This window comes from Sarcophilus harrisii, chromosome 2 (assembly GCF_902635505.1).
Source record: "Sarcophilus harrisii chromosome 2, mSarHar1.11, whole genome shotgun sequence".
NCBI lineage: Eukaryota > Metazoa > Chordata > Mammalia > Dasyuromorphia > Dasyuridae > Sarcophilus > Sarcophilus harrisii.
Window position 1 is genome coordinate 320183418 of NC_045427.1, and position 26150 is coordinate 320209567.

At 32.0% G+C, this 26150-nt stretch overlaps 1 protein-coding gene across 1 annotated transcript in view; it reads right to left on the bottom strand.

The window, feature by feature from the left end:
- The window catches only part of KCNH5 (potassium voltage-gated channel subfamily H member 5), a 442192-nt gene that overhangs the window by 47497 nt on the left and 368545 nt on the right, over window positions 1–26150 (bottom strand). The window contains exon 10 of the mRNA XM_031952690.1: window positions 9143–9339. Within this exon, the coding sequence (XP_031808550.1) occupies window positions 9143–9339 (197 nt within the window). The remainder of the gene's footprint in view (window positions 1–9142; window positions 9340–26150) is intronic.

Sequence of the window (26150 nt, forward strand, 5' to 3'; positions counted from 1 at the left end):
TAATCCATTCTACCATCCACTTCCAGTATAATGATAGATTTTTCTCTTTGACCTTCACAGCAATTATTACTGTGTATTTCCCTTCATTCTACTCTCTCTCTCTCTCTCTCTCTCTCTCTCTCTCTCTCTCTCTCTCTCCTCTCTCCCCTCCCCCAGCCCTGTCCCTTCTTACCTTCCTTGTCCCTACCACTCTTCTACTTCTCTTTTATAGATTTCTATAACCAACTGAGTACTCATGTTATTCCTTTTCTGAGGCAAATCTGATGAGAATAAAGTTCAAGTGATGCTTAGCCCCCCCCCCCTTCTTCTTTTCTTTCAATATAATAAATCTTTCTTGCATCTTCATTTGAGATAATTTATTCTTTTTTACCTCTCAGTTCCTTCTTCTCCCAGTGCAATCTTCTTGTCATCCCTTATTTTTTATATCAACCCATCAAAGTTAACTTATACTCACACCATTTGTCTCTCTATACTCCTAACTGATCTATGTAAGTTCTTAAGAGTTACAAGTATTATCTTTCTATATAGGGATGCAAACCATTTAAGCCTATTGGATCATTTATATTTTCTCTTTCCTGTTTAGCTTTTTTATGCTTCTTTTGAGGCTTGAATATGACAATCAAATTTTCTGTTTGATTCTGATCTTTTCATCAGGAATGTTTGAAAATCCTCTATTTTATTGAATATCCTTTTTCCCCTGAAAAAAAAAAAATGCTCAGTTTTGCTGGGTAGCTGATTCTTAGGTGTAATTCAAGGTCCTTTGCTTCTCAGAATATTGTGTTCCAAGCTTTCTAATCCCTTAATGTAGAAAGCTCTAAATCGTGTGTGATCCTGACTGTGGTTTTTTTGAATTCTTTTTTTTTTTTTTTTTTCTGATTGCTTATAGTATTTTCCCCTTGAGAGTTCTAGAATTTAGTTATAATATTTGTAGGAGTTTTCATTTTGGGATCTCTTAGAAGAGGTGATCAGTGGAGTCGTTCAAATAGTTTACCCTCTGGTTCCAGGTTATCAGGGCAGTTTTCTTGACAATATCTTGAAATACGCTATCCAATCTTTATTTTTTCAATTATGGATTTCAAGTGGTCCAGTAAATTTTAAATAATATCTCTTGGATTTGTTTTCCAGGTCAGTTGTTTTCCCAGAATTTAATATTTTCTTCTATTTTTTCATTCTTTTAATTTAGTTTGATTCTGGATATTTCATGGGATCATTAGCTTTCACTTGCTCTATTCTAATTTTTAGGGGATTTTTTTCTTCATTGACCTTTCATACTTCTTTCTCATTTGGCTAATTCCACTTTTAAAAGAATTGTTTTGTTCAGTAAATTTTTGGACATCTTTTCCTATCTTTTGTGCTTCCTTTACTGAGCTATTGACTTTTTTCATGATTCTCTTGCATCACTCTCATTTCTTTCCCTACTTTTTCTTCTACCCTTCTTGATTTAAAAAAAAAAAAAAAAAAATGAGTTCTTCTGAGAGTTACTTAGAAGCCTGAGACCAATTTATGTTTTTCTTTGAGGTTTCACATGTAAGCATTTTAACATTATTGTCTTCTTTTAAGTTTATATGTTGATGTCCCCTGTCACCATAATAGCTTTCTAAGGTAAGATTTTTTTTCTTTGCTTTTTTGCTCATTTTCCAACCTACTTAATGATTTGATGTTGAGTTCTACTCTACTCTAATCCTCTTTCCAGAGTATACAGGAATCCCGCTTTAAATTTCTTGTGGTCAAGGCCAAGGGTCTGGCTTCTATTCTGTTGTACTGAGAATGCTGGGTTTGGTAATATCTGCTGTGCTGGGATTTAGTCTGGGCACTCACCTGCTGTGCTGGGGGAAGGGAGGCCTTCTGCTTCACTGTGCTGCTGATCTGCTGTGTCAGAGCCACAAGGCATTAGTTGCCAACCTGGACTAGGGCTAATGGCCTTCCACTGGTTTATCTGGTTTATTGGAGGCACTGGACTACATTCACCTTTTACTTGGGCTGGCAAATTGTTTGACTCTGTACATTTGTGCATTGTGCTACTTGAGAATTCATTTTGATGTGTGATTTAAATTTATTTGGAGAAGAATTTAGGAGAGTTCAGGCAAATTTCTTCCTTTTCTCTGTCTTCTTGGCTTTATCACCAATGAATTGATTTTCTATGTAATATAAGCATTCTTATCTTTTATTTTCATTTTTACTACATTCAATAATGAAACCATATCTTTGTTTCTATAAAGGTCTGAACTCATCTCTGATTCCATGTAATTAAAATTATTAATGACAAGAGAAAAAAGCCCAACTTCTAAATAGTCATTTTTTTTAAATTGGCCAGTTCTCCTCTATTGATTTTTTTTTAAAATAATGGAAAAGATGCAAGTATTTTTAGATATTAGAGAAATTGTTACAAAAATGACAAGTTGAGCCTTTAAAAATTCTTAGCTACTGATATTTCATTATCTAGAAAACAGATTTTTTTGTGTTTTTAACACTAACACACACACACACACACACACACACAACCAAGTTTATTGAAAAGTTGAAAACATACCTATTTTATTACAATTGTTGATACATTTCAGTAAATGTGTTACATAATAGCATTCAATGCATTAGGAAGCTCATATGAACTGCAGTATGAAAGATGGTTTGGAGATAGGAGACTGGAGATAATTAGAAAGCTAAAGTTATACTCCAGGTGAGAAATGATAAAAATCTGAACCACAGTGTTGGGAATGGAAGTTGGGAGGAAGTACTGAATGTCACCCACAAGTATATTTTTACATAATTACACAATGCACCAGAGACATTGTAACATAATTAGACCAGTAGCTAGTTTTCTCGATTATCTTAAATATTTTGATTCAATGAATGTTTCCTTGTATTTGTGACTCCTCAGAATCCCTTCTCCACAATTAAAAATATGTTCTAAAAAACTATGCCAGGAAGAATGGTTTGATAGCTAAGCTTTTTCAGTGACACACCTTTGACATTACCTTTGAAGAAGATCTTATTTAATTCTTTTACTTCATTGGGACAAATGTGCACTGGCAGAGCCTCCTTTGTTCTTTCCTTCAGATAAGTCAGCTATCTTATAATGAAAAAAGGTGATGAACTCAGGATAGGAAAGTTTCCACCCTAATCTATCCTTTTGGCCCCATATACAACACACAATAAAAGAAGATATTCTTGGGATTTCAACTTATATTGCCTTGTTATCCTTAGCTTTAGAGATGGAGTTTTAAAATGAGCAATCAGACCTACTTTAAAAAGTTTTAAATTCAGTGCCATGGATGTACACACATACACACACACATGCACACACACACTCACATGCCCTTTGCTGGAGAACAACACACACTATGTAAGCTAAGTAGGTCATCTCACTTAAATCCTCACAAAATCAGGTCTCTGATTTTGATTTGGTGGGATAGGAGTGGGAGGGAATGAGGAAGCAGTGAGCAAACATTTTCCCACTTGAATTACTCTCTGAGTGTCAGCATTGCTAATTTATCCACATAATACATAATTATCATGGAACTTAATCATATTTTAGTATTTATCAAGGCAAAAAGTAGAAATGAAAAAACATATTCCTGAACAATAGTTCATATAGAAGTATAATTTTCTAGTGTCATGTGTCCCTGTATGCAGCTGCAAGAGAAATGTATTTTCTTCTGAAGTATGCAATGGTTGGAAAACATTTTATCCAACACTTTCCATTTTAGATTTTATTTCCTAAGGCATTGAACTTCTCCTAGTTTTTTTTTTTTTTTTTGAAGCTTATATCCTTTTTTTTTGGAGAAGAAAAATAAATAAATAAACAAATAATCAAATACCAAGTTATAAAAGTGATAAGAGAATATAGTGCATGATGTTCCTTAGTATTAGTAGAAACAAGAAACAATTTCCTAGTAGGAAAAATGCATTGTTACGGTTTTCCAACATTCAGTCCCTACATATCTATGCCTACTTGGAATGAGTATTTGATTTGATTTGGTGGGGAGAAATGATGCATTTTACTGTCATGATTGGAAAATGTAAAATGCACCTCTTAAATAAAACAACAACAACAGAAAACTCTAAGGAAGTGATAATAACTGGCTTTTATATATGGTATTAATCCCCTCTTTCCCTTTTCTTTTGAAATTGGGTTTCTCTGTCTTGTCCAACCAGAGAGTGCAGTGGCAACTCACAGGTTCAAATCCTAGGACTTTATCAGCATGGGAAATTTACAGATGAAAAAACTGATGCTTAGAAAGTTTACAGAATTTAGTTCTAGTTCATCTCTATATACAAACTATAAACAGGATATATTGAAAATATTAATCAGAGGGAAGGTTGCTATAGAACCTAGAGAACCCTCAAAAAGGGTTCCTTATAGCTGGAATTTAAAGTAAGTCAGGAAAGCTAGGAGATGAAGAAAGAGCATTTCAGTCACTGGAAATAGCTAGTGAAAATTCCAGGAGTCAGAAGATAGATTATCTTGTTTGAAGAAGAAGAAGAAGGCTTGATCTCAGAATATGCTGTATCATATAAAGTGTAAGATGAATGGAAAGTTGATAGGGGAAGGGGAGAAGTTATAAAGACTTTTAAATACCAAAAAGAATGAATTCACAAGAAATGATGAAATCAGCAAGTAAAATAATATATATAGAGTGGAGGGCAAAGTGTGTGACTTGGAGATTCAAGTCACCAAAAAGTAAATGGAGATCCATGGAAAGAGGAATGTCATAAAAACCTAGAGAAAAAGAACATCTAAAAAAAGAGAGTTATTTACCTTGTCAAAAGGTGAAGAGAGGTCATGAAAGAAAAGGACTGAGAAAATGCTATTAGATTTGGAAATTAAGAGATCACATTCCTCTGGGAAGAAAAGTTTCTGTTTTATACTGTAGTCAGCAGCCAGACTGTAAAGAGTTAACACTGTCTTTCTAAGAAAACTGGAGTTATTTTCTCACTTTATACATGCACACACACACATACACACACACACACACACACACACACACACAAATACATTTTTTCTTTTTTTGAGAACAAAGAAATCTTAATTATCAAAAATGTCATTTTGGTGATTATTATCTATACATATTTTCTGTAATTATTTAATAACAGAACTGTTAGTATAGCATATAATAATGGAACTATTAATATAGAAAAATGAGCTTCTAAAATAGATCATTTCACTAGGTGGTGAGAATCATGTTATTATGATATATATACATACATAATATACTCATACATATAATATCATGACAGTAATTTTCTATTATTGCTAAACATGATTATTTATAATGTATAGTATAATCTCACATTGTAAATGTCATGGATTCTTAAATTTTTGTGTGTCATATATCCTTTGGAAGTCTGATGAAAAATATGGAATGATATTTTATTTTTATTTTATATATTTATTCCTCAAAATAATATTTTAAATGAATAAAATGCATGTGGGAACAAAAGAAATAAAATTATACTGAAGTATAGTTTGTTTTCATCATCATCATCATCATCACTGTCAATTATCAAAGGAAGTTTGGGAATCCCAGAGTCAAGAATTCCTGCTTAAGAGTATCTTTAATGCCCACAAAATAAATAGCTAAGGAGTCTGCAAGTCACATCCAATGTATATGTAGGTTGACTTTATAAGATGATGCAGTGCTTTAGATTCAGATCCTGAACCAACTTGTATTTTTGTCAGTTGACTCTCTCTGTAGTAAATTTTTGACTTGGCCTTTCCAAAACCAGGTTACTAGCACATGAAGTTTCGTGAAGGTCATGAGGCAATCTAATTAATTTCATTTGTATTCTCAAACTCTACAGCCTTTATCATTTACTTGGAATTCTTTTCTTATTATATCTTTATTATAACCCTTTACTTAATTTTCTCCCTTTTCAATTTTCCTTGTGCTATATTTGCATTAATGTTATATATTCCCCTGTCCAGTAGAATGTAAATTCCTAGAGTGTGGGACCTATCTCAAACTTTTTTTTTTTAAATTTATCTGTGCTCAGCAAAATGTCTTATGTGAAGAAGAAGACCAAAAAGAAGAAGAAGAAGAAGGTTGTTTAATTACAAATTGACCTAAAAAAGAAACATAAAGAAATATTTCATTTCTCTAAAAAGACTATTACCAAAATTATGTCCTTTTGGGAAAGACTGTAGAGTGGGAGGCAAAATTGAAATTTTCTTATTTTACTGTTAGTTTCCTGGGCTTTAGTTTCCTTATGTGTGCACTGAACCATATGATTCCTCATTTCCTTTCAGTTTAAAATTCTATGATACTTTCCCATAGTACTGTGACCTAGAAAGAGCAACCATGCCTTTTTTGGCATAGAAAACAAGGAAATGCTATGATTCTTTCTATGTGATATCTTCTGATCACAAATGTATGTATACACAAACAATATACACATATAAAATTAAATATATATATATATATATATATATATATATTTATAGTTCCTATATGTTAAATATGTGGTATATCTATGAAACATATGTGTGTGTGTGTATATATATATATACACACACATGCATATGTATGTATATTTCAGTTGTCATGTTCAACTCTTTGTGACCCCATGGACTGTAGCATGTCAATACTGTTCTTGAGTTTTCTTGGTAAAGATATTCTAATGATTTGTCATTTTCTTCTCAGACACATATGTGTATGTATGTGTGTATAAATAGACATATATAAAAGTCTATATATAATAAATACATATATATATAGGTGTAGAGACATATATATGGATATATGTGTGAGTATTTATGTGTGTATGTGAAATAACTGGACAATTAAAAATCTTTGAAAACTTTGATGAAAACCTCTTATCTAAGAAGTTGGGTATATGTCCTTCCTCTCTCCAAACTCTCTAAAGGGCTGGGTACCTTGAAGACACTTTAATTGATATTAAATCAGGAAGTAATTTTCTTCTCTTGTCCTTCCTCTCTGAATTCTCAATGTGTCTAATCTTATTTGAAATATTAACATCCAATGCTCCTTTTTTGGAAATCCTCTGGCATATGGCTTTACTTTTAGCATTGTTTTATATAATATAGACTTCTTAAACAAACAATTGTGAGATGGATGGCAGTTATAGCAGAAACACCATAGTTAATTAAAATTATATCAATTTCAATTTCCATCAGTCAAATCCCAATCAATCAAAGCCAATTAGGAATTCCCAACTTTTCTCCTTAAGTATAAAATTACTAAACAAACTGTATCACTCAGCCACCATTTCCTTTCTTAGAATACTAAGAAGTTAATTTTGTTTTATTCCTTCTTCAAACCCTTCAATAGACTGACCTGTGTAATGGGCTGAAGCTCGAGTTGATGCACTGAGGTCCCAAGTGCATGAGGCTAAATAGTAATTAGAACATATTCTATTAATATATATATACTTGGAGAAAGAATGGCCCCCGCCCACTCTTTGTGCAAGTCCTGATGTGTTCTATGGGAAATGACGATTTTGGTGGGTGGAGGCAGAGGGGCAGGAAGAGAGGTGGGGAAAGGAACAGCTGGCTGGTTTCTGGCCTGGCTGGCTTCCTGTTGCAGCTGCACACATTGCGTGATCCCCCCTTCACCTCCGATCCCCCTTCACCTCCAATCCTTCTTCACCTCTACTGAGAATAAAGATTGAAGATTTTCCCTTAACCTGAATTCCTGACTGGCTGATTTTAAAATACGCGGTCATCACAGACCTGAGTTTAAATTCAGTCTCTAACATTTACTAACTATGTGATCTTGGGCAAATCAATTAATGATCTCTGTTTGCCTCAGTTTCTTTATGAGTATATCAATAAGAGGATATTATAAATAAGACAACATAAATATGATATCATATTATAAATATGATAATATAAAAATGAGGATATTAATAAGACCTACCGTTCAGACTTGTGAGGACAGAATGAAATCCTTCTTGTAAGGCACTTTATTATTATTATTATTACAAATAAGTTATTACAAGTAATAATGATAATTATTATTATATTTTGTGGCCTACTAATTTCTGCTGTGATCATTTTATTCTATAATAGTATCTATGACAATTTATATCACATATTCAATCCTACATCTGTTAATAACCAATAGGGAAGATTTTGGTAGAGCTTATTTTTGTTTGGAACTATAACTCATGGTTATGAGGGAAATCTTTGGGTGCAAATTTCTTCTGCTAATACAGACCAGCAATTCATTGGGAGCTTAGAAAACTGACTAGTCCATGGACAACAGCTTTGTACCAGAGGCAGGTCTTGATATATCCTCTTAACCCTACAGTCAATTCTTTCACCACTGAGTTATGACGCTTCTTAAGTGATTTTAGCTGTTTTAAAATGCTTCACAAAGAGGGGCAATATTTTCTGATGAAATTCCTTAAGTTGAATTATCTGAAAATATATTTCATTATTAATCATAAAAGTGTCATCAGTGCTGTCTATGGGTAATAAGTCAGAACCTGGAGATCTCTTCACATAAATCAAATTTCTGTCACATTCTTCAATAATAGAGACAAAGGTGATGAAGACAGAAGTAATGAAGACTAAGCCCTCAGCTATAGTACAAATTAAAATTACACTAAATCTACAGAATTTACAAGTGATACCCTTATAGCTAATTAATTTTTTAGATAAAATGATCTTTTAAAGGATTAAAGGATAATATGTTCTTTGAATTGATTATAAAATGAGCTGACAAATTTAGAGAAAGCCAAGAGGGTCAAGCTTTCAGTAAGCTTTACTCACTTTCCCATTAAAAAATATAATATATATATATATATATACACACACAAATATATATGCATGTATATATACATATATGTAAAATGTGATACATTGGTTTGCAATTATATTTTTAGCAATTAAAACAATCTTAGGAAATTATTTAATATATTAATTTATCCCCTTACTTTTCTTGTTTTTTCCCCCTTACAACATGATTAGGAAACCATGAAAATTCATATTTAAGATGATACATTAATACATCTTCCTTACCTTTTTAACCCTAAAAAAATAAAAAGAAAACATAAAATTATGTCACTTGATACATAAAGAGATCTAGTGATGCAAAACTAAATCAAATTTCTCTTAATCTTAATTGTTGTGACAAATTATTACCATTATTACTAGCATGGTGAATATAATACAACATACCCTTTTCCTTAGATTGCAAGTGAGAGTGAGGTTTCTTGAGAAGGAGTTTGCAAAAGCTGTGTAGAAATCCAGAACTTTAAGCAAGGCTTCCCGCTTTATGATGTGTAAGTCACAATATGTCAGTGCCCGGACATTGGCACAAGCATGGGCAAGGGTGGTTTCCTTCCAGAAGATATCTCCGAACACATCCCCTTTCCCTGTAGAATAGGACAAAGGATTTTATTACTTTTTAAAGTAACACATGTCTGCTTCTATCTGTGTCCCAATCTTCATCCATTAGTCATTCTTTAATATCTTACTTTCCTTTTTTTAATTAAAGCTTTTTATTTTCAAAACATATGCATTGATCTTGCAAAATCTTGTTTTCCAAATTTTCCCCTCTTTCCCCCAACCCTGTCCCCTAGATGGCAAGTCATCCAATATATGTTAAACATGTTAAAATATATGTTAAATCCAATACTATCTTACTTTCAAAGAAAATTTAGAAGTAGAAACCTGTAATATTTAGACACACATCTTTAGATTATTTAAACACAAAACCAAAAGAACCATAATCTTTGACCAAAAAATCCATAGATAATTTTTAATTGTTTTACCAGGTAGTTGATACCCTTATCAACCTAAATATTTTCCAATCTACTTGGGTTTAAATTTTGACCAGGGCACAGTTGTATTGTAGATAAGAGTATTGTCTGTATTGTCTGTGTTTCTAATGTTGTATTTGACTCACACTGGCTATGTTACCCTGAGTAAGTCATTTAACCATAGTACACCAGGAAAATCTTTTAGAGTATAAACAAGAGTTTTCAATAAGGATTTATTTATCAGGATGAGGAGGGATATTTGACAAGTTTTCTATTCTACTGAGAATCACAGGTTCAGATCCCCAAATAAAAAAGGCATTATTCTAGGTATTGAAAATTGCAAAGGCAGAATAAAAAACAAAACAAAAACAAAAAACAGAGAAGTACCATAGAACTACTAACAGTTTAAATTGATAGTTGATAAATTCTATCCTTAAGCTCTGGTGGCAATCATTATGAGTACAGCTATATATCTTGATTAAGAAAAACAATATATTAATGATTATAATTGTACATAATTAAATCAGATAACTGATTCAACATTTTGTTGTTGTTCAGTTGTGTCCAACTCTTTATGACCCCATTTGGATTTTCTTAGCAAAGATACTGGAATAGTTTGCCATATCCTTATGTACTTCATTTTACAGATGAGGAAATTGAGGCAAACAGTTGAATGATTTCTTCAGTCACACAGCTAGTAAGTATCTGAGGTAGATGTGAACTCAAGAAAATGAGTCTTCCTGACTCTTGGCTTGGCAGTGACCTTAGTGAAGTGTAAAATTATTTTTGGTTATTGACTAAATTTGGAAGAGCTAACATATGAATGTAATAATAAGAGGTAGGGCATTTGCTTATTGTGGAACTAGATATTATTATTCACAGCATTCCAATTGTGGATGATCCAAAATAAAATAGAAAAACACCTTGTGAGTATAAACAGCTTCCAGCAAATTGCCAGTCATTATGTGAATCTAGGAGGTGGTATAACTGCTTTTTGTACATGATCAAAAAAGAAGGCAGGCTATTTATGAACTGAGAATGAAGGTCAATAGTCTCCATGATGAACATTTTTTCATCACTTACTAGAAATCATAGCGAAGGCCATGAGTGATGTACTAGATAGGTTATCTGGGAGCAAATAGGCATAGATATACATTGATAAAGAGTATAGAGAATGACAAGATATGGAGATGCTGTGGTAATGAATGGAGGAAGCACTCACATTGATAAAATAATAAAATCATAAATTTATAATTAAAAAAGACTTTAGGGCATATAGTCCAACCACCTCATTTTAAAAGTGAGAACCTGGAGCCTGGGAAGATCACATAGGTAATGTTAAATCTGGAATTTTAACCAAGATTCTCTGAGTAGAAAATCTAGCAGTTGTGCCCAGGTTCAGTTTAATAATCAAGTCAAAAAACATTTATTAAGCACCTATGTATATATGTATATTATATATATATGCATATATGTGTATGCATATATGTGTATATTTATATAAACTGGTTGTAGCTACAGAATAAATAATACTAGTGTCTTAAAGCATATATATTAAGGATCCCTAAAGAAAATTGTCTCTTCATTTACAGATCTTAAAATCACTTGCGTTTTATTATCCTTAAAGGTTAACTCATTATCACTCATTGTCACCCAGTGGAAATAAATTTGTCCAGAAGATGAAATTTCTCTTTTACTCTAGGAAAAGCTCTTTCACATGTACCCCCAGTATCTTATCTTCTCATCTCTTTATAATCCTTGTTATCATACTCACATCTTCCTTCCCTGAAATCAATCTCTCCCATTCCATTCATATACAATTCCATTTATTATAATTTTTAAAATCTTTTACTTAGTATTACTTTTCCTTCTATATCCTATATACACAGTCCAAAACCAAAATGAACATGTCAATAAAACACTGAATCAATCTATTACAAAACTTTAATCATCATCTCTATGTTAAATTGATAAAACTCTGAAGACGAGATTGACTAAAATTGTGCTTGAATTATTCACAGTTAGAAATAATATTTTCCCACTGAAACTTTCAGGCGACTGAACACAGAATTCTAAAGACTATGATGGAGAAATGTTTAGTATTAGGATAATTTTAAATAGGCATTCAGTTTCATGTAGTAGAATTGCTTTTTGAGGACTACTCAAGCTAAATTTAGAAGGCTCATAACCTTAAGGTTGGTCAGAGGGAAAGAATATCTTTTTCAATCCCAGCAAGATTCATTATATGGTCTACTAAGCCATGGAAAAGTTGGTGATTTGCATCAGTGGAGGATGTAACCTCACTGATGAAATTATGATCCTTGAAGAATTTTGCAATATAAGAATAACTTTCTAAAATCTTTCTTTTCCCAAATACTGTTGTGTGTGTGTATGTACATGTGTGCTTTCTCAGAATTAGTTATATAGAATAAAATTAAAGTTTTAGTATCCAAAATGCCATTAACAATAGCTAGCATTTATATAGGCTTTATGATCTGCACTGTTTTACAAATATTATGTTATTTGATCCTAGCAATAACTCATAAAAGTAAGTGCTATAATCAAAACAATTCTGAAATACCACTTCATACTTATTCAATTGGTTAAAATTATAGGAAAAAATGATGAAGATCGGAGGGGATTGGGAAATTTGGAATACTAATGCATTTTTGGTGGTGTTGTGAATGGATCCAACTATTCTAGAGAGCAATTTGTAACTATGCCCAAAACATTATAAAACTTTGTATACCTCTAGCAGTGTCACTACTGTCTGTATCCCACAGAAATCATGAAATGAGAAAAGATTCACATATGCAAAAATGTTTGTGGTGGCATGAAATTGCAGAAATTGCAAATGAATGAATGCTTATCAATTGGGGAACGATTGAATAAGTTATGGTATATGTATGTAATGGAGTATTATAGTTCTATAAGAAATGATGAGCAGGCTGATTTGATAAAAACCTGAAAAGCATTACATGAATTGATGCTAAGTGAGGTACGCAGAACCAAGAGAACATTGTACATAGAAATAACAAGATTATGGGATGATCAACTGTGATGGGCTTCGCTCTTTTTCAACAATGAAGTGATTCAAGGAAATTCCAGTAGAATCGAGATGGAAAATTCCATCTGCATCCAGAGAAAGAACTATGGAGATTGAATGCAGATCAAAACATACTATTTTAACTTTTTAATGATTTTTTTTTCTTTCTCGTGTTTTTTTTTTTTCCCTTTTGTCCTTATTTTTCATTCACAAAATGACTAATATGGAAAAAGGCTTAAAATGATTGTATATGTATAATCTATATCAAATTGCTGTCTTGAGAGAGGAGAAATAAGGAAGGGAGGGAGAAAAAAATTAGAACACAAAATCTCCCAAAAACGAATATTGATACAGCCTGGGAGTTAGGAGGATCTGAGTTCAAATCTGGTCTCAGACAATTAACACTTCCAAATCATTTAACCCTAATTGCCTCATAAAAATGTAATTAAAAATTGAGTGTTGAAAACAATTTTTACATATAGTTGGAAAAATAAAACACTATTGAATCAAAGAAGAAGAAGAAGAAGAAGAAGGTAGGTGCTATTATTATCCTCATTTTTCAGATAAGGAAATTAAAGCAGACAGAGATGTGTAAAAGGCCCCACAAGCTAGTAAGATTGCATTTGAATGCTCATCATTCTGATTCCAGACCCAGCATTCTATCCATTGTGTCACCAATTACTGCAATAGTATTAAACAAGAAACAGTACTAAACAAAATAAACACTGAAATTCAGTTCTCCTGTAAAATTGAGAAACTATTTTTAAACAACTTAATTTCCTTTGACAATTTCAATAAAATTTTCATAGTGATAGTTTGAGGTATTTGGGAGCTGATTTTTCCTTTTCCTTGACAAGAATTTTTTATTTCTTTCAAATGTTTCTATAGCAAAGATTAAAGGAATGAACAATTTAATTTTAATTCAGTTTTTGATACTATATAAATGTTCAAATATTTGAATCTATTTATGATAGAATTAGTGATTCTTTATCTTTATGTTGTATTGAATCAAAATTTTTATCTGAGAATCTGAAATTATTGTAATTTAAAAAACAAGACTTCTCTTGTAAGGCAGCAACATTTAATGGATATTGAGCTGGCCTCAGTCATTCCCTTCCCTATCCTGTCCCTCTCCCTCCCCCCAGTTTGCATTTCTGGTACTCTAGGATTTTCTTTACAATGTCCCAGAAATCTCTTCATTCTAAAAGGTCACTGACCCCTGGTCTTCATTTCATTGGAGGTATTTTTTTGTCCTTCTCCATATGATTGGCTTGTTCTTCCCAGGGCCCTCATTTCAAGACCAGCTATGTCTTCATTCTCTCCAGTGTATACTTCTCACTTTTCCAAACATTCTCCACATTGCTCTCAAATCCCTCTTCAGGTTTTTTTTTTTTTTTTTTTTTTTTTTACCTCTTTCCCCTTTTGGCTTCCTTTTGTGTGTTGTCTTTACCCCATTAGAATATAAATTCTTTGAGAGCAGAGGTTGTCTTTCCTTCTCTGTATATTTATTTCCCTGATATTCAGTCCAGTGTCTGGCATATAGTAATCACTTAAATAAGTGCATGTTAATTTGACTTAAGGAAAACTTGTATTTAAGTTTCATTTTTGAATCCTACTATATTTGTGACCAGGAATAGGTAGGTCACTTAACCTCTCAGTGCCCTAGACAGCTCTCTACAAAAATGAAGTTTCAAAGTGGTTGCTGTTCTACATTGCTGAGAAAATATCCTTAAAACAGCATCTGATATATACATGAAATCACAAGTTAGAAGGGGTGGTCTGAGGGAAAAGTTTTGTTTACTAGTTTAATATATGTAATTTTAATGAAGACCCTGTCTCCAGCTTGAAAAGGAAAGCATTAATATAGACTTGTGGTTAAATCTAGTGCTATGTGTTCCAAGATTCTCTTCTTTCCTTCCCCTTCTTATTTCCATTGTATAATTCCCTAGTTATTAGCAAATACTATCTCAAAATTTAATAGAAATTAACTTATCTTTATTCATGCATAAAACCCATTTTTAAAAGTGGAGAAACCAGATAAACAACTCTAATTAACCACTCAGTCACTCCCACTTAGCACTGATATGTTTATCAGATAAGAATACTTCCATAAATAAGTAAAAATAAGGTATAAATAGGTTGAGATAACTCTCTGTGCTCAATCAATCCAAGACTTGTGAATTTGGTATGAAATAGCAAAACAATTCAGAAACCAAGTGAAAAAAAAAAGATCATCTGCCAGCATAAAGGAAAGTCATTACAGCCAAGTTTCCAGTTTATTCAATTTCTTTTTGTGATACTGATTTGTTTATAAATTTTATATTTTGTCTTGATAATTTGAGTATTACATATTTTTATAAATGTTCATCTTTTTCCTTTTTATTTTCATTTTGGTGGCATAAGTTGTATATAGTAGTTACTGGCAATAATCTTTATTTTATCTCTATTATGAATTCATCTTGTTCATTTTTAATTGAGTAATTTGCCCTTTCTTTTTCATCCTGCCCTTTTTTTTTCAACCAGGGTAATAAAGTTGAAAAATTGTAAGTCTTTATTTAAAATGAGCTTTGAAGTTTATTTTTTCCTCTCATAATTAGTAAAATTTTTTCTTTTGTTCTTGTCTGAGTTGCTTATTTACTTTTTAGTTTTTAAATTTCATATTCAATTCATTAATTCTCTCTATACAGTTGTTAATGTTTCTCTTTCTTTGTCATTATTAATGTAAGTTTTCAGAGATAATATTTTTCTTCCCTACTATGAATTAGCTCCATCCCACTAATTTTAGCCTATTGTCTCATTATTGTCAATTCTTATAATATATTCATTTTTCCTATGTTTTGCTTTTTGATCAGTTAAGTACACAGCATGATGTTACTCAGACTCCTTTTATTCACAATCTTTTACTCATTTCCTTTCCCAACTATTTTTCCTGTGTTATGGTCTATAAAAAATGTATTTATTATCTCTATCTTTGGATGCTAATTCATTAATTTTAATGCCTAGCATATGATCAATTTGTAAAAGTACAAAACACATGTATGCTTTAATATTTACATTAAAAAAGATGTCTTTTCAATTACTTTTTCTGACAATCTATCACTGTGTGTTTATTCTTTGAATTTATTCAGCTTATTATTTTGAGTTTATTTATGCAGCAATTAAGAATATTAAGCCTTCTTTGATATTTTATTAACAATGTTTTATTTGAAAATTAGCTTATGTTCTCTAAGAATATAGAAACTTTGGCATTTGGTCCATAGATTTAAAAATTACATGTTTTTTTCATTGATCATAGTGCTTTTAAAAATGTTATATAATTTCCTTGACTAATTATCTTAATTTTTGTTTTGTTTTTTGACCTGTGATTTTCTTGATATAGGCATATAAATGTTTATTTTTTATCTTATCACATAGTATGATTTTCTCATTGCCTGAAAAATACATTTTATTCCACCTTATCTTTTCCCCTCTTTAAATAACTATTTGTTTTAAATGTATTGTTTATATGCAATTAACAATTACCCTTTTTTTTAAATCTGGGGGCATTTTATCTATTTATATTTAAGGTTATAATTGACTTCTTTATGTTTTCTCCCATTTATTTGTTTTATATTGTTCCTTTGCTTCTTTAAGATAGCCCTTAGTTTTTATGATTCATTTGGTATAACTAAGATGATCTATGTCTTCTCCCACTATCCCCATATCCTACTTAGCACACACATAATTTCTGTTTACATTGCCAAAATCTATGCCTAAATTCCTTGAGTTTATTCTTGTTGTGATACTCTAAATTGTAATCTTTTATTCATGGATATTATTACTTAAATATTCTTTCTTTCTTCACTCTGTGACCCTTGTCTGAAGTATGGTTTCTGGGGGGTGAGAACTTTGTCATTACCTTTATTTTGTTCTTGCTTCTGTCTTTTTTTCCCATTTTTTTCTGCTCCTTTCACAAGGTAACTCTAATCAAATCCTTGGAATGTTGCATATTCCCTATGAAGGAATTGTTGAATGTAGAAAATTTTATTTGTGGCTTTCCATATGTTAAACTTATTAAGAGACTTTAAAGTCTTGGACTCAAAACTGTATCATGTCTGAGCCGATTTTTCTCATCTCATTTGACGATACTAATATAAATCCATTGAGAACAGTCTATTTTCTTTTTATCTTTACATGTTCAGTGATTAATACAATGCCTGATACACAGCAAGTGCTCAAATAAAGTTTAGCGACTTGAATTGAATAAATTATATGTGAGATATGACAGGAAGAGATGGCATGTGATTTAAATTTTAGATGAGTAAGAATTCAATTTTTAGAAAGTGGGTAAATGTGGGTAAATCAACATTATTATTCAAAATGGTACTAGAAATGTTAATTTTAGCAATAAGAAAAGAAAAAAAAATTAAAGGCATATAATAGGCAGTGAGGAAATAAAACTATTGCTCTTTGCAGATGATATGAGGATATATTTAGAAAATCCTAGAGAATCAACTATAGAATTACATAATAGGGCAGCCAGATGGTGCATTAGACAGAGCAATAGTCCTGGAGTCAGAAAAACTGACTGAGTTCAAATCCAATTTCAGACACTGAACACTTTCTAGCTATGTGACCTTCAGTAAGTCACATAACACCAATTACCTCACAAAATAAATAAATAAATAAAAATCTACTTGAAATAATTAACAACTTTAGAAAAATTGCATAATAAAAAATAGAATACCAAATCACTAAAATCATTAGCAGTTCTACTCATTATTAACAACAAAGTCCAGCAGCAAGAAGCAGAAAGAGAAATTCTATTAAAAGTAACTGTAAACATTATAAAATATTTGAGAATCTATCAGCCAAGATAAACTCAGGAACTATATAAACACAATTACAAAACAGTTTTCTCATGAATAAAATCAGATCCAAATAATTGGAAGAATATCAATTGCTTGTGTGTAGGCTGAGCTAATATAATAAAAATGACAATTCTACCTAAATTAAATTATTCAGTGCCATATTAATAAAGCTACCAAAATTATTTTTAGAACTAGAAAAAACAATTTAAAAATTCATCTGGAAGAACAAAAAATCAAAAATATCAGGGAAAATTCATCCATCCATACATCCATCATCAGGGAAAAAATCATCCAAATTAATTGGTACTTGTTAAGGAATAATGTGTTGGATCAGTGGAATAGGTTAGGTACACAAGATATAATAGTCAATGACTATAATAATCTATTGTTTGATAAAGGACTCCAGCTTCTGGGATAAGAAATTACTATTTGGAGAGGCTTAACAAGATAGCAGAGTAAAGTCAGGGACTTTCCCAACCTCTCCCCGAAACTGATCCAAATTCCTTTAAAAAATGACTCTAAAGTTTTAGAGCATCAGAAAACCCCAAAAGATGGAGTAGAATATTTTCTAGTGAAAGTAATTTAGAAGCTCAATACAAAAGGCCTTTGACACCAGGGTAGAAATACATTGTGCAGTCTTGATACAGAATGAGCTAGCACAGCCCCACACCCAGCTGGGTGTGGCCAACCTGGACCTGGCCAACCTCTGAATCAGTGGCAGTACTGGTGGCTTAAAGACTTTTCAGCCCAAAAACAACAAAGAGGACTAGAAGGTCTGCAGGAAAAGTCAGTGTAACTAGAATGGGAACCCAGCACACAATTCAAGCACAAGACCAGCCCTGGACCCAGCTCCTGCATAGACCCCAGCATCAGTGAGGCAGAACCTCTGAATCAATAGCAAGTCGTGATATAGAGGCTTCTGGATCTCTCAGCCCTGGGACAGCAGTAGGAATGAGAATGGAGAGGTTTTGTGGCAATGGAATGGGAGTCTAGTGTGCAATTCTAGTGGAGCTCCAGCCCTAGCCAACATACTAGATCTTATAGCTACAGTGTGGTGCTAACACAACTAACAGTTCCAGGGCAGAGAAGAGAGCTTGTTTGTGGTCAGATTCCTAGAAGGATTTCTAAAAAAAGCTGCACCAAACAAAACCACTGAAGCTTAGGACATAACACCTTTCAACCTGGAAACAGTCTTACTTTAACAAATAGTTAAAAGCAGAGTAATAGGCTAAGAAAATGAGTAGAAAGAAATAAAAACAACCAAAATTTCTGCCAATTGGAAGTTATTATGATGACAAGGAGGATCAAAACACTCACTGAGGAGATAACGAATTCTAAGCTCCTACCTCCAAAGCCTCCAAGAAAAATAAGAAATGGGCTTATGGAAGAATTCAAAAGGAACTTTGAAAATCAAGTAAGAGAGCTAGAAGAAAAATTAGGGAAAGAATTAAGAGAGGTGCAAAAGGAAATGTTGGAATCTTTACAAAGTGTTAAGACATTGGAGTTGATAGAGACAATAATTATCTAATTTGGCATGCTTCAATATGATTGATTTGATCTTAGAAGGAGATATTTTGGGCCAGAACTTGAAACAAGATACTAAGTACAACTGATGGAAACAATGCCTATGTTCACACCTTTAGAGAGCTCATAAGTATCTAAGTACTCAATGGAGTTCACAGGTTTGGGAGAATTCAGGGTTTAGAAAGAAATATCTGAATTCACACCTCCCTTACGGCCAGAGAGCATGCTAGGAGATATCTCACAATCCCACTCTCGGAGAAGTAGCATAAATACAGCTCCAGTAAGCCACTCAAGAGAGTTTTCTGGGGAACATCAACTGGGGTCGGAGAAGAGCACTCTGGGAGGAAGCCTACAAGCCCTACCTTCAAGCAAGAGAGATTCTTTGCATCTTCTACCTTGGAGCTGGCTGGAGTTGGAAGGACAAACCTTTGGATTTGGAGACATTTGGAAGGAGCTCTTGGAACCAAGCAGAGAGATAGGCCTGAGCTAACCGGGCTGTATTGAAGGACATAATAAAAGATCTGAACTCTTTTATCACCTGGCTATGTTTTGGAAAAAGAACACCAACAAGGAAATATAAAAAGCTAATGAGGAGATAAATGCTTTAAAAAGCAAAACTGGCCAATTGGGAAAAGAAGTAAAAACTCACTGAGGACTCTAATTCCTTTAAAAAGAAAATTGAGGGACAGCTAGATGGTACAATGGATAGAGCATTGTCCTGAGAGTCAGGAGGACCTAAGTTCAAATCTGGTCTCAGACACTTAATATTTCTTAGCTCTGTGACCCTGGGCAAGTCACTTAACCCCAATTGCCTCAGGAAAAAATGGAATTGAGCAAATTGAAGCAAATAATTTTATGAGAAATTAATATATAATAGGGCAAAACCAAAAGATAAAAAAAATAGAAAAAATGTGAAATACCTCATTGGAATAACAACTAACCTGGAAAACAGATCGAGGAGAGATAATTTTAAAATTATTGGTCTACCTGAAAGTTATGATCAAAAAAAGAGCCTGGATAACATCTTTCAAGAAATTATCAAGGAAAACTTTCCTGGTATTCTAGAACCACAGGGTAAAATAGAAATGGAAAAAATTCACTAACCACCTGCTAAAAGAGATCCCAAAATAAAAACTCCCAGGAATATTATAATCAAATTCCAGAATTCCCAGGTCAAGGAGAAAATATTGAAGCATCCAGAAAGAAGCAGTTCAGGATAACACAAGATTTAGCAACTTCTACATTAGAAGATGAAAAGGTTTGGAATATGATATTCTGGAGAGCAATGGAACTACAATTGCAATCAAGAATTACCTATCTGGAAAAAACTGAGTATAATCCTTCAGAAGAAAAGGTAGTCAGCATTCCTGATGAAAATACCAGAGGTGAATGGAAATTTGATTTTCAAATACAGAACTCTGGAGAAGCATAATGAGGTAATCAGGAAAATTATATGAGATTTAATAAGATTTATTTGTTTACAATCCTACATGGCAGAATGATATTTGCAACTCATTAGAATGTTCTCATTGTTATGTCAGTTAGAAGGAATATATATAGACACAGGTGTGAGGGCACAGATGGGAGTTGAATATGAAGGGATAATATCTTTTTTTAAAGATGGAATTAAGATGTGAGAGAGGAATGTACTTGGAGAAATGGAAAGGGAGTAGTAGAATGGTACAAAATATCTGTCATTTTAAAAAGAGGCAAGAAAAAGCTTTTACAATTCAGGAGAGAAAGGGGAGCAGGGTGGAAGTGAGTGAACCTTATTCTCATCAAAATTGGCTCAAGTAGGAAATAACATACACACTCAATAAGGGTATAAAAATCTATCTTATCCTGCAGAAAAATAGGAAGAGAATGAGATATGGGAAGGGGAGAGAGTGATAAAAGGAAGGGTATATTGGAGGAAGAAGTGGTCAGTAGCAACATACTTTTAATGAAGGACAAGGTAAAAGGAAAGAGAGAATAAGTGGGGGTGATACAATTAGCAATAATAATTGTAAAAAAATTTGAAGTTTATATGATGGAATATTATTATTCTCTGTGAAATAATGAGCAAGATGCTCTCAGTAAACAAAAAGAAAAGAAAGGAAAAAAACCTGGAAAGTCCTACATGAACAAAGTGAAATATACAAAATATTTTGTATACAAAAATAATAGCAATGTTCTGAGATTACCAGATGTAAATGATTTCATTATTCTCAGTAGTACAGTCATCCATAACTACTCTGAAGGATTTACAATGAAAAAAATGATGAAAAATTCTATCCATATCAAGAATAGGAACTGATTGAGGCTTAATACAGATTGAAGCCTTCTCTATTTCTTTCTCTATTGTTCTCTTTCTTTTTAACTTATGTTTAATCTTTGTTTTCTTTCAGAACTTAACTTTTATGGAAATGTTTTGCATAACTTCCCATGTGGTTTCTTATCCCCGCTTATAATTAAGAAACCACATGTGAAATTAAGGGGAAAAAGCTAGAACTCAAAAATCTTAAAAACAAATGCAAAAAAAGAAATTAATATTTGACAAAAACTGCTGGGAAAACTGGAAAATATTTTGGCAGAAACTAGGCATTGACCAGTTCCTCACTCTATATGTATCAAGATAAGGCCAAAATGATTTAGATATACAAGGTTATGTGATAAGCAAATTAGGAGAGCAAGGAATCGTTTACCAATCAGATCACTGGAAAAGGGAAGAACTTATGATAAAACAAAAATGCAAAATGAATAATTTTGATTATATTAAATTTAAAAGTTTTTACACCAAGCCAATGCAACCAAAATCAGAAGGAAATCAGCAAGCAGGGAACCAACTTTCACAGCCTGTATTTCTGATAAAGGTCTCATTTCCAAAACATATAGAGAACTGAGTTAAATTTATAAGAATTCAAATTGTTCCCCAATTGATAAATGGTGAAAGGATATGAATAAGCAGTTTTCAGACAAAGTAATCAAACTATCTATAGTGATTTGGGAAAAAAAATGCTCCAAATCACTAGTTATGAGAGAAATGCAAATTTAAAAAACTTTGAGATATTACCTCATTCCTGTCAGATTTCCTAATATAACACAAAAGAAAAATGATAAATATTGAGGGATGTAGGAAAATTAAAATACTAATGTACTATTAGTAAAGTTATATATAGATTCAACCATTCTGGAGAACAACTAGGAACTGTGCTCAAAGGTCTATAAAACTATGCATTCTCTTTGACCAAGTAATACCAATACTAGGTCTATATCACAAAGACAAAAAAAAAAAAAAAAAAAAAAAAAAAAAAAAAAAGGAAAATGATTCATGTGTACAAAAATATTTATAGTGGCCCTTTTAATGGTGGCAAAGAATTAGAAATTTAGAGTATGTCCATCAACTGGGGAATGGTTGGACACTGATGGTATATGATTATGATGAAATATAGTACTAAAATAAATCATGAGCAAAAAACTAGGAAAACTTATATGAACTGATGCAAAGTGAAATGAGGAGAACCAGAAGAAAATGGTACACAGTAACAACAAAATTGTATGATGTTCTACTGTGAATAATTTAACTATTCTCAGCAATACAATGATCCAAGAAAATTCTGTAGGACTTTTGATGAAAGGTGTTGTCTATCTCAGAGAAAGAATTGTTAGATTTTGAAAATAGACAAAAGATACTTTTTCTTTGCTTTATATATTATTCTTGGATTTTGTGTATGAGTGTGTCTGTGTCTGAATTTCTGTCTGACTGTCTGTTTTCTTCTACAGAATGACCTACATGGAAATATGTTTTCATGTATTACATGTCAAATTTCTTGTTTTCTCAATGTGGAATGAGGAGAGAGTGGGAAAGAATTTGGAACTCAAATTTAAAAAAAAAAAATTAAATTGCTTACATGCAATTGTGGGGAAACAAAATATGAAATATAATTTTAAGAAGGAAAATATGTGCTAAATCGATAATAATTACAGAAATCTAAATTTAAGCCACTCCAAGGTGCTATTTTATAATCATCAGATTCACTAATACAATGAAAGTAAAATGACAAATGGTGCAACAGTTATGTGTAAACAGGTGCACTAATGCACTATTGTTGGAACTGAGTACTAAGCCATATTCTGGATAACAATTTGTTGCTGTTTGTTGTTTGCTATTCATCCTTCATTCTCAAAGAAGATTTTCAATTTTATTTTGGAAATGGTTAATGCAGAAATTCACTTTGCATTACTGTGCATACTTGCAATGGATTTTGGTTTTTTACCTTTCAATGAGAGAAGGAATTTAATGGGAAAGAGAAAATTTGTAACTAAAAAGTTTTCAAATCTTTGTCCTTTTTTTTAAAAAGGAAAGAAAAAATTTAATTTTAAACTACAAACTTCCATTTCCTCAATTCCAAAATAACTGAGTTGGACTAGATGTCTTCTTAGGACATTCCAGTGAAATAACAATCCTATAATACCTTTTATAAGTTACTGGCTGAAATTTTTCAAATTCGATTTATCAGAAAAATTATTTGCCTGGTTTTCTTTTTATTTTAATAGAAAAAATGAAATTCAGGGCCCTCACTGTTTCAAAGTGCTGCTATAAAATAGACAAATAAATTTAAAATTAGATTTGTCTCTACCCGAATAATGCTAAATTTATGCTAAAACTTAGTAGCCAAATTTTTTTAAATGCACATAAAATTTATCCAGTACATATTCAGTTGCCATGTTCATTTTTCTTCTAATACATCATGCACTTTTTATGTTCAGCCAGGAGGGTCACATACAATATGAACAGGATAAAATTTATATTGAAATACTACTTATGTATACCTTTTCACATTCCTTAGTATGCATTCAATTCACAGCTGACTTCTGAGATACTGGGAGAGGGACTGCCATGTAAATTATTAAACGTATGTGGCTAACACTTCTTCCAGGCAGTAGTGCATAATTATGCTAAATAATCTGTAGATCTTGAATGGAATTGTGAATGTATGGAGGTTTGATACATGAAAGGCAAAAGGAGAGACTTTTCACTCATCATGAAAAGTCTGCTCTTGAATTTTCAGACATCTAAAGAATCAAATACGAGTTTTTAGGTCAGCTTCCATTCTACCCAAATAATCATTGCTATCCCATTGAAGAATATGAGGACTAATTTGTTCCCATAAATCTAAAATTAGTAGAAAGTATAGCACTCAGCATGAAAGATGTTGTTTGTTCTATTTATATATTTCTCAGTTCTTTGCATCAAGCCTTATGATATATATCACTGCTTGATCATAGGAAGCAGGACAACAAAGTAGAAGTGATTTCAAGAAGTTCAAAAATAGCAAGGCACTGAAAAAAAATCAAAGTACTGAAAATATAGGCCAATTCTTTCATCATTATTAGAGCAGTATTTTCAGTTTAAAGGTTTCTAATTCTGGTGTTATGGTCTGTGAGGCACAATGCCAAAAGTAACAATTACAAATTATTCAGTGAGGTAAACATTTACAAAACAAAATTAAGTGGTAAATCATGTTAGATGCCAATAGCCAACCAGTAGAATCAGTGAACTATTGAATCCATAGCATGTGAATTGAGTTAACAAATCTAAAGTGTTTATTGCTATATAGATATATTATAATAGCAATAATATCTAGCATTTTATGAAGCTTTAAAATATATCATAGATACTAGAAATATTATATATTATATATCATAGTCATTTCAGATGAATTATGATTGATTCTTTGGCAATTATGTGTGTTAATGATGTATTATTTAAGTAAAATACTAATGTATTAAAATTATTTCTCATTTATAAATAATAATTGTCTATTTCCTGTATCCTATATCCATTTTGCTCAAGTATTATGTTATACCACATCAATAAAGATTTGACTTAATCAGTTCTGTTACTTCCTCCATTGACAGATATCAGTCCCTCTATAGTATTCAAGAGTTGCTATAGTCAGGGCAGCTAGGTGGCACAGTGAATAGAGCACCAACCTTGAAGTCAGGAGGACATGAGTTCAAATCTAGTCTCAGACACTTAACATTTCCTAGCTGTGTGACCCTGGACAAGTCACCTAATTCCAATTGCCTTAGGGGGGGGAAAAAAAAGAGTTGCTATAATCAACTAACTTATCTCATGCACCATATAAGAATTATATAAATACAAAACTGTACAGTTAAGAAAAACTATAAGTTTTCTAATTACCTCATATTAAGTAGGAAAGAATAAGTATTTGGTGACATGAGTAAGGTAACAAGATCATCATTTTAGAACTGAAAGGATCTCCATAAATTATCTTATCCACCTGCCTCACTCTATGAGAAAAATGAAACTCAGAGAGGAGTTATTTATTCCATGTCAAACTGTTAATAAATAACAGATGAAATTCAAATCCAGGTCCTCTTATCAATCGAGTATTTTATTATATCATACTTCTGGTAGTATCACTTCTCAAATCAAAGCAACTTTTTATCTTTCTAGACTACATTAATAAATTATTTCTCCCTGGTAGTACTTCAAGGGTGACTTAGTACTTTGAATATGATGAACTGAGAATCAATATATAAGATTTCATTGGAAATAAATATGTGTTACAGGCCTGGAAACAATTACCAAGGATGTTAGAGATAAATTTTCTATATACTTCTTTTTTTTTTTATTTTTATTTAATAGCCTTTTATTTACAGGATATATACATGGGTAACTTTACAGCATTAACAATTGCCAAACCTCTTGTTCCAATTTTTCACCTCTTACCCCCCACCTCCCTAGATGGCAGGATGACCAGTAGATGTTAAATATATTAAAATATAACTTAGATACACAATAAGTATACATGACCAAAACATTATTTTGCTATACAAAAAGAATCAGACTGAATTATTGTACAATTAGCTTGTGAAGGAAATCAAAAATGCATGTGTGCATAAATATAGGGATTGGGAATTTAATGTAATGGTTTTTAGTCATCTCCCAGAGTTATTTTTCTGGGCATAACTAGTTCAGTTCATTACTGCTCCAT